General features: G+C 46.1%; 1 protein-coding gene across 2 annotated transcripts; it reads right to left on the bottom strand.

Moving 5' to 3' along the window:
• Positions 1 to 3,275: 3,275 nt before the first annotated feature.
• Positions 3,276 to 14,262, bottom strand: KCNE3 (potassium voltage-gated channel subfamily E regulatory subunit 3). Of its 2 annotated transcripts, XM_036929790.2 has the most exons (3): positions 13,885 to 14,038; positions 12,891 to 12,972; positions 3,276 to 5,199 (listed from the first exon to the last, which is right to left on the bottom strand). In XM_036929790.2, exon 3 carries the CDS (start codon positions 5,163 to 5,165, stop codon positions 4,860 to 4,862), a length of 306 nt encoding a protein of 101 aa, XP_036785685.1. In that variant the 5' UTR covers positions 5,166 to 5,199; positions 12,891 to 12,972; positions 13,885 to 14,038; the 3' UTR covers positions 3,276 to 4,859. The 2 variants fall into 2 exon arrangements, with proteins under 2 accessions (XP_036785685.1, XP_057363204.1); XM_057507221.1 differs by lacking the exon at positions 3,276 to 5,199 and having other exon boundaries at positions 13,885 to 14,262.
• Positions 14,263 to 14,477: the final 215 nt, after the last annotated feature.

Raw genomic sequence — 14,477 nt, 5'->3', positions numbered from 1 at the left:
AGGATCTAATGTGCCTCTCAAAGGAACCAGCTGCAGTAGGGAGAACATGGGCTTTGGCTTCCGGTAAGTGTGTGTTAAAATCTAGGCTGCTCTATGATTAGCTAACTGGATATTAAACAAGTTTTACTTCTCTTTCCTCATCTATAAAATGAGGATTAAAAAAAAATTACATCAACAGCTTTTAAAAGGGTTAAATAAGGTAACAAGAAAATTCCCAGCACAGAGCCTGGCAGAGACTGGTTGCTTATTATATATTAGTTTTTCTTCTCTTTTTCTTTCCTTTACTAATTTCTGACTCTCCCACTCCCAAGAGCTCCTTCTTTGTCAGTATAACCACTGCCACAGATGGCTTCTCTGATTTCATCCTGGCAGATCATGTTCTTGGTTTCTTAGTGGCACCTGAAACAGGATTCTTTTTCCTATACAAGGTTGGCTGAAAGCCTTGCTCTGTCTGTTTCCCCTGTGCCTAAACCAGTATCTTGGATATTACCACTCCAGTGAGAGGAGAGACCAGACTCACCAGCGCCAGAAAAAAAAATGAGCAAAAGTCACACTCCCAGGACAGGCTTAGGTATACCCACAAAGCCCTTACCCCTACCCCCTAAAAAAACACAGTCTAATCAGATTAACAGCACTTCTGCTTTCTTGGCAGGACTGTGCATTTTTTTATCATGACCAGTCCTGGGGGAAGAATGAGGAGGCTGGGGTGAAGACTGCCAATTGCCCAGATAGGAACCTCATTTGCCAGCTCACTTGCAGTCAGTTGTGGCCAGGTTACTAAGCCCTTGTCAGTAGATGTGAGCGGAAGGGACGTATGCAGCTTCTGTCTTCCTTGCTTAAGAGCAAATTTCCAGCCCTGGAATTTTGTTCTTTCTCTCTTCTCACTAACTAGAAATGATTCAATCAGGGTAAACTTGGAAGCTACATGTTGAGGATGGCAGTCATTATCCTAGGCCCCTGAATGCTTGAGGAGAGTAGAGCCATGAATGTATTTGGAGAGCTGCCTTCAAACATACTACACTGAACCTCCTAATCAAATCCTACCAGTGCTTCATATCCTCTCTCAACTCTCCAGGGAACATCCATGAACCCTCTCCTCTTCTTAACCATCATGTTTAATATCTGTTCCCCCCCATTTTCTGGCACTTAACTGTATTGTTTCCTACTTGGTTCTGTTTGGTGTTATCTTGTTTTGTTCTTTATTTGGTGCGCACTTCTTATTCCCAATTAACTAGAAGGAACTCTCAAGATGTGACATTCTGCTTCTGCTCCCAGTTCCCCAGCAGCACAACTGTAGTGGATGCTGATGGAGCCCCACACAGGCCCCCTTACCCAGCTGCTGTGAGTGTTGGCTGCCATCGCCTTGGAGCTGTCCACTTCTCCAGAAACTTGGCCTCAACCAAATGTGAGCACCCCCGGGGAGGTTAAGTGCCCCCATTAGCAGCCAGCAACCAATGATGACTGACATAGAGCAGAAAAAGATAGCCACAAAAGGTGGGGCCAATTCTGTGATGAAAATTGAGCTTCAGAACCTTCCTGAGTAACCAGGTTGTTGCTAATCTCCAACCAAGACAACTTCCTTACTTTGCTTTCTTCCACCGCTCTAGCCTGCAATATAGGTGCCATTCTTCTTCAGAGAATTGTCCTCAGTTGATAGGATCCTTACACCCCTTACAATCCTCCTCTTGTCCCCACTTTCCTACCAGGGTGGTCCATAACCAATGACTGACTGATAGAGGGGCATAAAAGGCCAGTCCCCTTGCCTCCAGGGGGTGTAATCCTGCCGTGTGATTTATGCCCCAGCTGCATGTGACAGTTCCCCATGGATCAGGCCAAGGCTAGACCCCAAGAGACACCTTGTTTGACTCTTTCCCTTTCCTATCTACTTCACTCTCTAGCTTACAGGTTTTCCCTGAAAAACACTCCTAAGTAAATGTCCATCTTGGGCTCTGCTTCTAGGGAACCCAACTTCAATCTATTGATGTCAGTATTCTATCATCATTTTCCCAAATCACTTTATTCTGGAGACTATTCAGATCCACACTCTGGGCTGGGTATGCCAAGGTGCCGAAATTGGGTTGACAGGTCTGCAGCGGCTAGATGACAACAAATGGGCTCTACTAAAGTAATTGTAAGAAATTAATTAGGATTGTTATGAGGGTATGAAAGCTAAATGTGTTAATTTTAAGTGTGTGTTAAGCACTTAGACTGCTGCCTCACATGTAGTAAATGCTCTTGAGTATTCAGGCAGGGATTCCTGTGATCCTTTTTGTTTACTTTTTTATTTCAGGTGTGCCTAGATGAGTGCCTGGCACATAGTAGGCTCTCAATAAATGTCTGTTGAATGAGTGATTATTAAAGTTTTGCTTTAAGGGCTCAAGATGATGTGCTGAGATCTGGCCAGTAGAGGGCAGAAACAGTGCAGAGAGAAGCTCCTATGGGCTGAGGAAGGTAGTGGGATGGAACTGGAGTGGCATAGAGCTGGGCGGGTGGGGCGGGGTGGGGAGGACCCAGGGGAATACCTACATCATAGAATATACCATGTGTGTAATGAGATGTATGGAGCCCCTACTTTGTGAATCCAGACAAATAAGTAGTTTCAGGCTCCAAGACCTGTGGCATTGCCCTGATGTCCGTAGCTCCTTTTTCGAACTTGTGACTACCCCATACTCCTAAATAAATCCCCTTTTGTGTTAATGCTAATATACATTGGATATCTGCAACATGCAAGTGAAAGGATTTGTATTATTTTATTTCTAAGCCCTGTGAGTATAAGAACTGTGTTAAGGGGAGCTGCCTTCATGGCTGGAGACATTAAAGTCCCAGGGAAACCACAGTGGACTTCTTTCCTGTTCTGTCCCCCAGTCAGCCTGCTCTTTTCAGGAGGGTGATCTGATCACCCTCAACCTTCAGGCTTTCTTTGTCTTATTCCCTTTATTCACTCTGCCCATTTAGATCTGTCCTCTTTCAAAGCTCTCAGTTCAAATCCTACCTTTCTCTGACTTCTCCTCAAAACCCTAATTGTATCAATCACCTGACCATTTACACATAATCACATTTCATATTTTATTTGGGAGTTTGGGCTTGGTGGTCTCTAAAGTCCCATTTGGCTGTAGACTGCCAAATCTGTTGTCTTCCCGTATATCACATCTTATTAGGCAGGTCTCCATCCTGTCCTTCAAGAAAGGCTTGAGCCCACAGGGAGCTCAGCACAGACTTGCAGGAGTGAACATAGCTAACTGCTCACACGAGTCCATGTGTTCTGTGACCCTCCATTCAAGAAACACACAGGCATTTATTTGTATTTTTCCAAGTGGAAGTAGTTCCCCTCCACCCCCACCTTATTATACAAGAACATACTTACAGTGAAATAAATCAAATATTACATAATTTTTTTAAGTGAAAAGGGAAAATTACCCATAATCCTTCTCCTCAGAGATAACTACTATCAAAATATTTTTTTCAGAGTTTTTGCTCTACATAGATATGTATGTTTCAACAGGGCCTTCTGAAGACCCCACAGAGATCCCTTAGATAGACATCAAACAGCACAGTGGGAGATTCTGGCCTGGGATTTGTAGCTTGTGAAGTGTTCACCAGTCACACTGCACATACTGGACTGAACCATAGAACTACTGATTTCAGCTGCTTTTAACCTACAAACATAACAGCCTTATATGGTTCAACTTAATGTATGTGAAGGCTAGAATGTCAGAAGCGGTAGAGCCCTTGGAAACTTTCAAGTCTAATTATTTCATTGTGCTGAAGAGGGAAAAGGATCAGAGAGAGAAGTGACTAGCCAGTTCATATACCATATTAATGGTGGAAAGAGATCTGGTTCTCTTTCCGCTGAACCAGGTACCTGCCTTGTATACTCTGCTTCTTTTAATATGATCATCTTCTAGGTGTGATAATAGTATTCTAGAAGCAGATTTCAATTTGGTACCAGAATATTGGTTACAGAACTCAAATAGGAAGAGGCTGCATTAGAGGTAGTCAAGTCCCCATGTCTGGATATGTGGCTGGGAAGAGCACTGTGACATGGCTGGAGAGGCACATGAGCTATGGAGCTAAAGTGGCTTGACATTCAGGGCCTTGCATTTGCATGACTACTTCTCAGGGTCTTAGGAGAGGCCCTAGCAATATACTAACACAGTAATATGTTTTTGTATTATTTGCAAAAGTAAGGTATTTTAGAAATCTTTTTCTTAAAGAGGGCCTGAGGAATTGTGTAAATTTCAGGCCTGGATTCACTCCCATGCGGCACAGAGTTTTGTAAAGCACTAGACAAGGAGACCAGAGTTCCTGGGTTCCAGTCTGGCCCAAATGGACAAATTGGTGCTTGCCCTGCTTTCCCTCAAAGTGGGGTAAAATCACAAATGTTAAATGTGTTGAAAAACACAAAATATGAACAAACTTAAGTAAGTAACATTATTCAGATTTCCTGTCTGTGATATGGGATAATCATCACTGCTTCACATGGTCATTGAAGATAACACATCAAAAAACATGTCCTTAATGCATCTTCCTATTTCATTTCCCTCTGCCACAGTGTCCTCCTCTTCTTCCTTCAGGCTCCTGCCCCTCATATTCCAGCCATTGGACCAGTCATTGGTCATTATCTTTTGCTACTTCTATATATTTGTTCTTGGAGCTCCCACTGTCTCTAAAGTCTGTCTTTGCTGGAAAAAAGAATCCTTATTCAGAAGGCCCAGATCTTCCAGCCCTTCTCCTCCCACCCCAAAGATGGCCTCCCATGCCATTGTTTCTTGTTGATCTGACAGATAGGGACACTAAGGCCTGATGTGGTCCATAGCTGAATTCTGGTGCCTTGACCTTCCGCTGTCTAGCCCCCTAGATCAGATCATAGACACACGGTTCTTGATGTACACATGATAGGGGTCACTGCGCTTGTCCACTTTGCGGGAGCGGGTATACCCCAGGATGAGGCTGCCCACGGTGGCAGCAAATAGGAACATGACAAAGAGAATGTACATGTAAGAGTTGTCATCACGGCTAGGTGGGCTGTCTCGCCGCTCCTCAGTCAGGTCGTCTGGCCCTCGCCCTGGCCGGCAGAGCAGGTTGCTGTGAAGAGTGGCATTTAGAGCCTTCAGAACAGAGTGCAGGCTCTCATACCAGGTCTCAGTCCCATTGGTGGTCTCCATAGCAACAAGGATTTAGGTGGGGGAGGAATTGGCTCTGTTGGTGACAGAAAAGAGAGGAGATGGCTTGCAGCTTAAATTACCTCCCTATTCCTTCAGACCCCCAGCTAAAAATCCCAGCATCACAGTTTATTCTAGCTACTTCTTTACTTTTCTGTCTTCTCCACTAGACTCAAGGTCAATGAGAACAGGGACCATGTCTGTTTTAGTAACTGCTATATACGAGCTTTTGTGACAGCACTCAATAGATGCTCAATAAGTATTTGTGGAATCAAGCTTACCTTGACCACCACGTTAATCCCTTATTAATATCCTTTCTTTGGATCCTTTGGGTTCTGTAAATCACTGAGATTCAGGCTAGAAGGACCTTAGAGATTATTTAGTCTATCTCCTTCCATTTTATACACAGGGAAACTTAGACCCAGAGAGAATAAATGGCTTGTCCATGATCACAGAGAATACTAGAGGTAGAGTCCAGATACATCCCCTCTCTATCTCTCTGGCAGCCAGCTCAGAGCTTCTTCAGCTTTCATGTTTGCTCTTGGCAGATAGTTTCACTCCATTAAAAGTCACTCCTCAGAACTCTCCTTCAGTACAGTTCTATTTTTATATTCCACAGACACCATCTAGAAATGTTGGGATGACATTCACCCTACCTGGAGGCCAGAGGCTGGGTCACTTGACCTCTCAAGCATCCTATGTCTCCAAGACTCTAGGTATTTATTCCTGCATTTTGGGGGGAAATTCTGTTGTAAAGAAGGTGGCTTGGGCATCAGGGAGAGGCTGGTCACCACTGCAGGCACTGGAAAAAAGGAGAACAGGGCTGGACCCAAGGATGGGAGGGCGAAAGGAACACCCAGTCTGCTGCAGGGTTTTACCTCCCCAGAGAGACGAGACACAGGCAGCTCACTTATCTTGCCTTCTGACACAAAGCCACTCTGTACTTGGCATATAATAGGTGATAATAAATGTTCATTTTCCTTCCTCTCAGAAATCCTTAATCTGTAATATAGAAAACAGACAGCCTGGCATTCTGGTGTCTGAAAAGCCATATGTCATTCCCTTTAAACAAGGTTCCACACTCACTTCCTTCAGGAAGCCTTCATCAGGGGCTCCCCACCCTTAACCATACTCCACAAGCCTTATCATCACAGTCATCTCTTTCTGCCCGCACTTATGTGTAAGACAATGTATGGCTGTTCTCTTGTTACTGACAAGGGGTATCAGCAGACTACTTGCTCCTGGTCAGCAGGGCTGTGTCTATCTCCCAAGTCTAGGGGACTAGTTTTCCTTACTCAGGGGCCCTATCCTGACACTGGCTGGGTGTTCTTCCCTTCATGGTCTCCAGTAAACATGGCCACTTCAGAGATTTCTCCAAAGGCTAAGCACTCAAGAGTTCACTGACTGGTTCCAAAGCCCTCCTTTATTATCTACGTAGAGCTGTCAATCAACCAAAGTTAATAAACTTGACTACTAACCATAAAGTGTCTCCCCTAGAAAAGATGACAGTTAGTTATGACCATGATAAAATTCATGAACAACTCTATGACAGCAGAAGTTGGGGGTAAGAATCTAAATAATACAGCAAACACCTAGGTCAGGCCCATGTTTTGTGGAAGGCCTTTGGGACCGCTGCTATCTGGTACCTGGGCTGCCTTGTCTGGATGGATGAGGGGAAGAGTTAAGGGCTCACTGAGTTAAGATCCAGAGGGCATAGGTTCTTACCTACTACCCCACTTGTCAGGCAAGAAATTTGTGCCTTGCTCTTCCCTCGTATGGGCCAGTGGAAAGCAGGAGCAGCACAGTGAAATTAATGGCTCACCTAAGCATGGAGCCTGTCATCATTTATGGAGGCCACTCTTGGGCAGGCCTTATGCTGGGAACTTGGGGAGAGGGCGCTGGCTCTGCACTTGCAAGCATATCACCAGCTGATCTATAACGCAGGGGACAAGCCAAGGGCTACTGGGGCTTAAAAGAAGAAGGGACGAATTCTGCTCACGGCTCAGAGAGTGTTCACAGTGAAAGAGATATTTCAGTTGGACTTTGAAGGGTTTTTAGGAAGTAGAAAAGGCAAGAAAAGGAAACATGAACAAAGGCATGAAAAAAAGAAAGTGCATAAAATGTTTAGAAGGCAGTAGATACAACAAAGGTTTCAAGTGGCCCAGGGCTCTTTCCCAAGGTAGTCACCATGACCAGTTTTCTTGGAAATCCTTGCAAGGGGGTTTTAACTGACATGGAAGAGGGAGGGCAGCCTCAATCTGGAAGGCTCACCAAATAGTAGGCAAATTCTCTGACTCTGAATTGGTTTCAGCAATCTTCCTATGGGCACCCTAAGTCTCCTCAGACTCAGCCTCTTCAGGATGTCTCTGGACACATCTGGGGTCTTAATATTGGCTTTGGAACTGGGAAGGCCCAGATCTAGAAAGCAGGGGAGGGGGCAGGAAAGGAAGGAGGAACCAGAAACACAGAAAAACCTTCAGAACAAGTGTGGATCGTCCAAGGCTGGGCTCCAAGGGTTGTGCAATAGCCTTGCTGTGGCTGCTGACACCCTCCCACATGTCTTCCCCTTCCTGCAGCAGCTGGGTCAGACCAGCCTGGGGTTGCAGTTACAGGAACTATGTGGAGGCCAGGGCACATCTGATTGCGGTCTCCTGACTCCAGGCCCACAATGTGTCAATTAGGTGATTTAATGAGAAACATCAGTTTAACACATGGACTCCTGCTCAATGAGCAGCTAATAGTACAGCCTAAAACAGTCATTCCCTTTCCTAAGGGTACTGATGTCTTAGTAGGAGCCTCTTTAAGGCTGCAATGGCCTGAGACCCAAGGGAACGATGTAAGCAGTAGAATGTCTGTTGGCAGTTGGGTTGATATTTTACATAGGAACAAACAATGTTCCAAAACAGTCTACTTGGATAAACTGGTCACAGCATCAACACTATCCATAGCATAGCTCACTGTGAAAATTAAAGAAGAAAATGATGCAGTGCCTGGCACTAGACACTCCACAGACACGGTGGTAGTTTTATTTTTGTAGAGCAGAGCTGGCAGGGCCTTCAGAGTCCATCTAGTCTACCCTCCCTCATTTTAGAGTGAAGGAGATAGAAACCCAAGGAACTGTGTTGGCTCAGCTGTGACTGTATGACTTTGGGCATGTGACTTCCCCTTTCTGGGCCCATGTTTCTGTCCGCATCTGTAAAATTAAGGGGTTTTACAGTGTACTCTTGTAAGGTTCCTGTCAGCTCTATCATCCTATGAGGGTATGAATCACAGTAACACACTGTGAGATTATGGAAGCGTGGTAGGAAAGGCATTTTGGGAGCTTCCTAGAGCCCATGAAATCTCAAGACAGAGAAGGCTGCAGGCTTTTTCCTCACAGGTTAAGATGTTTCTGAGCCCTGGGACTAGGTTACACTTACTATTCTAGCTTAGATAAACTGAGAGCCTAATCAGTTGACTTAATTCTTTTTTCCTCTTAACTCACCTGCCAGGATGATCTAGCAGGTGGAGGACATAGACTCTCTGCAAAAAGTGGGCAGAGCAGGCAGTGCGGGGGACAGAATGGGCTCTGAGATGGGGTTCAGTGAGGGGAGTAAAGGTTCATCCCTCAGTCCCTCCTTCCTGGGCCTCTATGGATAGACCTGGATGTTTGTGGTTCTGACAGGGAGGAGCAAAGAAGCCACAGCGATACATCTTTAGGTGCTGGGTTGGGGTGGGAGTGAGGGCCACGGTACAAGGGCATCCTCTTGGATGAGGAGAGGCAGAGAGCCAATAAAGGGACAGGTTGGTTCTCTTTGACATGTCTCTGGGTCCCAAGTTAGAAATTGTAGGTTGGCAACATTGGGAATTTTGTTCCTCTTCCTGGCTCCTTGGCTTCCCTCTTCAAGATAGTCACTGATTATGAAGTTCACAATAATAGGGGAGACAGAGCTCCTGCCCTGGAGAGTCCTTAACTTGAAACAGGAGATAGACCAGTTAGGAAGGAAGGTGAATAAGCAGTGAAATGAACACCAAGGTGAAAAAGATAATTTAGAATCTAGATTCTAGTTCAACCCCTCCATTTTGTAGATGGGGAAACTGACAAGTATCCCATCCACAGATATTTCCACTGTAAGTTCCCTGCCTATAGGACAGGTCTTTGGGGTGCGGTCAGGTGCTCTTTCCACTGCAAATAGCAACATTCCCTGGCATCTGAGCTGTGTATTACACCAATCACAGCCTCCTGTGTCCAGGGGCATTATTTTCTCTAACTCAATTACTCTTGCTTTTTCCTGCACTACAAGTTCTCACCAACCTTAAGGGAGGACCCAGCAAGTGGGGGGAAGTTGTTAAGTTTTGGAGGAGGAGTCAGCCTTTCTATATAGTCTCACCTCCCACGGCCTTTTCTGCTCCAGACCTACTCCTGATCCCCCAAACAAGCCAGGTGCACACTCATCCTCCATACTCTGTTGCTACTATTTCCTGCATGTTCATAGGTTCTTTCTAAATATTCTTGACTTGAACTCATTTGGCCTCTAACTTGAGGGTGGAAGCAGAAAGCTGTGAGCTGAAGGATGAACTGGGTATCTTAGTGAGATTTTCTTTCAGGTTTCTCTGGAGAAACTCTGCCATTGGTTCCTCTGGTTCTCCCATTGCTCTGTTCACCTACTCTTTCAGAATGAGTGTCTTATGTTCCTAGAAGTGAGGTAGGGATGAAAGAGTCACATAAAGCAAGTAGGGTACCCAAAGACAACTCCTGGGACTGCACAACTTTGCCATTAGTCTCCTTGGTGGTCATACCACCTCCATGGGCTGGGAACCAGTGGAGTGGGAGAGGATTTGAAAGAATGGACCTTCACATATAGATGGAAAAAGACACAGGAATAAAATCTGAGCTGGAAGGCACCTTCACAATCATGTCGTTGTTGCAACTCCCTCATTTAACCAGTGAGAAAATAGGGTCCCCCTCCACCCATCCCACCAGGGGGAAATCACTTGCTCAAGATCGATCTCAGCCCAGGAATGGTAGAGCTAGGACCAGAAACAAGTATCCCATCCACAGATATTTCCACTATAAGTTCCCTTTTGCCTATAGGACAGTCTAACCTCCTCTGATTTTCATTCAAACTCCTTTGGATGTGACCCTGCCTCTAGCCCCATATCACTGCAGCTCTCCCCAGTGCCCTGTGCCCCATGATACTGAGCTACAGACCACCTCTTGCCTTTGTTCATGCTATTTTACTTAGGCAGGAATGCCCTTCCTCTTTTTTTTTTTGCATTTCATTTTTTTAAATTTTTATTTATTTTTATTTTGGTATCATTAATCTACAATTACAGAAAGAACATTATGTTTACTAGGTTCCCCCCTTCACCAAGTCCCCCCCATATACCCCTTCACAGTCACTGTCCATCTGCTTAGTAAGATGTGGTAAAATCACTACTTGTCTTCTCTGTGTTGCGCAGCCCTCCCAGTGCCCCCCCATGCACTATACATGTTAATCGTAATGCCCTCTTCCTTTTTCCCTGCCCTTATCCCTCCCTTCCCACCCGTCCTCCCCAGTCCCTTTCCCTTTGGTAACTATTAGTCCATTCTTGGGTTCTGTGATTCTGCTGCTGTTTTTTGTTCCTTCAGTTTTCCTTTGTTCTTATACTCCACATATAAGTGAAATCATTTGGTACTTGTCCTTCTCCGCTTGGCTTATTTCACTGAGCATAATACCCTCTAGCTCCATCCATGTTGTTGCGAATGGTAGGATCTGTTTTTTTCTTATGGCTGAGTAATATTCTATTGTGTATATGTACCACATCTTCTTTATCCATTCATCTACTGATGGACATTTAGGTTGCTTCCATATCTTGGCTATTGTAAACAGTGCAGCAATAAACATAGGGATGCATCTGTCTTTTTCAAACTGGAGTGCTGCATTCTTAGGGTAAATTCCTAGAAGTGGAATTCCTGGGTCAAATGGTATTTCTATTTTGAGCATTCTGAAGAACCTCCATACTGCTTTCCACTGCCCTTCCTCTTTTTATCTGCCTGGTGAACTCCTACTCACCCTTCAAGACCCAGCTGCAATGTCAGCTCTGTAGACCCTTCCTTTCTTTCTTTTTTTAGTATAGAATTTCCTTCCCTTTTCTTTTTTTCCTTTTGGTATCATTACTATACAGTCACATGAGCAACATTGTGGTTACTAGATTCCCCCCATTATCAAGTACCCATCACACACCCCATTACAGTCGCTGTCCATCAGCATAGTAAGATGCTGTAGAGTCACTACTTGTCTTCTCTGTGCCATACTGCCTTCCCTGTGCCCCCCCTACTTATGTGTATTAATCTTAATGACCCTTATTCCCCTTATCCCTCCCTTCCCACCTCCCTCCCCAGCCCCTTTCCCTTTGGTAACTGTTTAGTCCATTCTTGGGTTCTGCAAGTCTGCTGCTGTTTTGTTCCTTCAGTTTTTGCTTTGTTGTTATACTCCACGTATGAGTGAAATCATTTGATATTTGTCTTTCTCCACCTGGCTTATTTCACTGAGCAAAATACCCTCTAGCTCCACCCATGTTGTTGCAAATGGTAGGATTTGTTTTCTTCTTATAGCTGAATAATATTCCATTGTGTATATGTACCACCTCTTCTTTATCCATTCATCTACTGATGGACACTTAGGTTGCTTCCATTTCTTGGCTATTGTAAATAGTGCTGCGATAAACATAGGGGTGCATATGTGTAGACCCTTACCTGAGATATACCCCTTTCCCCACTCCCTAGCCAGTTAGTCTCTCCTTTTTGTGTGTTCCTAAAAAGTAAGATGGGGTTTCTTGTCTTACCTCTCAGGTATTTTGAGCATCACTCAGTGAGGGATGAAAAGGGTTATTTTTTATTATGCTAAGGAGCCAAAAAAATATGAATATACAGAGCACTATACTGTACTGAAATTGTGTGTGTGTGTATACATATCAATAGATATAGATAGAGACACTAAACTGTGTGCTGTGAGGCATGAGGGCAGGGACCTGTGCCCCTTACAGTTTTTTATTGCCTGAGCTGAGCATAGCAAGCACTGAAGAATAAATGAATTAATGTCTCTTATTAGACTATCCCCATTCCAGCACACACATATACATTCATGAAAACTGTTTATAGTACTTAAAAAGTAACATCAAGAGCAGGCCCAAACAGATTGCATTTCATCTGGTGGAGGTGCAAAGAAAAGGAGCCAACTCAGTCAGGTGGGGAAGTCTCCTTTGAAGCCCAGATATTCCCTGTATCTGGACCCCATTTAATCCAAAGATCAAACATTCTTGGCCCCAAAACACCAGCAGTGGCCTTGTAACCTCTTGCCGGTGTACCTACCCCGGGTGTGGTCATACACACCCACCCACTGAGCATTCATAGTCCAACTCTCAGTCACCCATTCTGTGATCTTCCCTCTTAAGTTTAGCTTTCACAGCTCCAATCTTAGCTGTATGCTTGGCTATGTGACCTTGAGCACTGTATTTATATCCTCTATGAGATGGGGATGATTACCTCCGCCCTGCTTACCTCACATGGGCGCTGGGGAAGACAACTCAGGAGAAGGTATTGGACAGCCTGGTTACCTTGTTTTCTGTTTTCCTATCTGTCTCCTCAGGCCCCCGTATTACCAAGAACAGCCATCCCTGTGTCCCCTCTCCTGACCCTTGGTTCTTCTACCCTCATCAGAAGCCAGGAGGTTCTTATTATTCTTTTTGATTCTCAGACAAACTTACCTCCTTCAGAAGCCTTCCTTGTTTCTCAACCCTCTGATCAGCCCTGTAGTCTCTTTCCATTTAAGGGTACTGTTCTGTAGTCCTGTAGTTGATGGAGAACACACCAGAGTTGGAATCAGGAGACCTGCCCCTATTTTGCAGGCATAGTTAGCCATATGTCTTGGTTAAGTCTCACTTCTCCACTCTGGGCCTCATTTTCCCCATCAGTAGGATGGGGTTTCTTGTCTTACCTCTCAGGTATTTTGAGCATCACTCAGTGAGGGATGAAAAGGGTTGTTTGTTATCATGCTAAGGAGCCAAAAAAATCTGAAAGCAGTTTCACGGACTCCAGCCTGGGTCTCCTCCATTAGGAGCCAACAAAGTGGCTGGATGCCAGGAGGTAATGAGTTTATACATTTACAGTGCACCTTTGTCGGTGAAGTGGACCGAGTAGACTTGGACCAGCACGACCAGGAAGCCCATCTTACAGGTGGTGACCCAGGCAAAGAGAGCCTAAGGCACTGAGCAGCCAGGGGACCGGCACTGGGTGACACAAGTCTCCTGACTCCCAGGCTAGACCTATGTTATTAGCAGCAAAAGATGCCTTTGGGAGTCCCCCGCGAGGGTCACAGTGGAATATCAAATAGGCGGGGCAGCACGGCACCGCAAGCGGCTCCCGCCAAGCGTGAAGCGCGCGCAAGTTCCCGGAGTGCTATTTCGGCGGGCACACTCGCTGCCCCGAGGGCAGGTGTTCGCTTGCCTTTCTGTGGATGTGGAGGAAGCTGTCGTGCTGCCTTCTGGGGCCCTGTGAGTACCGGTGCAAACGGGGAGTACCAGGAGCCCAGCTGTGCACTCCCACTTGGGGCCCCGGGGTCCCTGCCGCTGGGTCCTGGGAAGGATCAGCTCGGTATTTGTGCCGCCTCCCATCTCTGATCGCGGTTTCAAGGGAGGCAAGGAGATCTCTCATTTCTACCTCCGGCTGCAGCTCAGCCTTCGACCTGCGGATGTGCCTTACCTGCCTCTTGGCAAGACCCCGAGGGGTGCCGTCTTCTCGTGGGACCCCGCACCGGGTGCTCGCGGGCCGCACACTACACTCTCTGTGCAGCCCGCGCTGCCACAAGCGCTCGGCTCCCTTTTCCCTTCCCCAGGGCGTCCCCTCCCCCGGCCCCGCCCGGTCCCCAGCACACCCACTTCTCCCGGGCGCCTCCGCCCAGCTACTGGGCCTCACCCGGCTCTGGGCTCCGACCCTTCCGTCCCCTGCAGCGCCCGCTTCCTGGACCATGCCTCTTGCTTCGCTTCAGCTTGCACAGCATGAGACTGGTATCCAGAAGACCGCGATGCTGAGGCCGGGTCCTGGTGGAATCAGTCTTTGCTTCTAAGAGACTGTGTGGTGGTGGGCAAGTCACTGCTCCTCAGTGGGCCCTGGCTTTCTCTCTATAAAATGGGTACAGTTTCCGCATACGTTCTTTACAGGATGATGGATTGGGTCAGATGAGATCTTAAATTCCAAAATATTAAAGCCGGGTGGTCACTGAAGAAATCATCTGATTGTAAAACAACCCCTCTTTTCAAGACATGGTGCAGAGGCCCCGTTTGGGGAAGGCACTT

Source organism: Manis pentadactyla, chromosome 9 (genome assembly GCF_030020395.1).
Source record: "Manis pentadactyla isolate mManPen7 chromosome 9, mManPen7.hap1, whole genome shotgun sequence".
Classification (NCBI taxonomy): Eukaryota; Metazoa; Chordata; class Mammalia; order Pholidota; family Manidae; genus Manis; species Manis pentadactyla.
Note: the sequence above shows the minus strand (reverse complement) of the source record. Positions and strands in the feature narration are given on the sequence as shown.

What these genes read in the sequence shown, in the direction of transcription:
- KCNE3 (XM_057507221.1), bottom strand. Translation starts at nt 14,151, where the DNA reads ATGGTCCAGGAAGCGGGCGCTGCAGGGGACGGAAGGGTCGGAGCCCAG. An exon ending in GGGGTCTTGCCAAGAGGCAG is followed by an intron (nt 12,973 to 13,884) that starts GTAAGGCACATC and finishes CATCAACTACAG; the next exon opens with GACTACAGAACAGTACCCTT.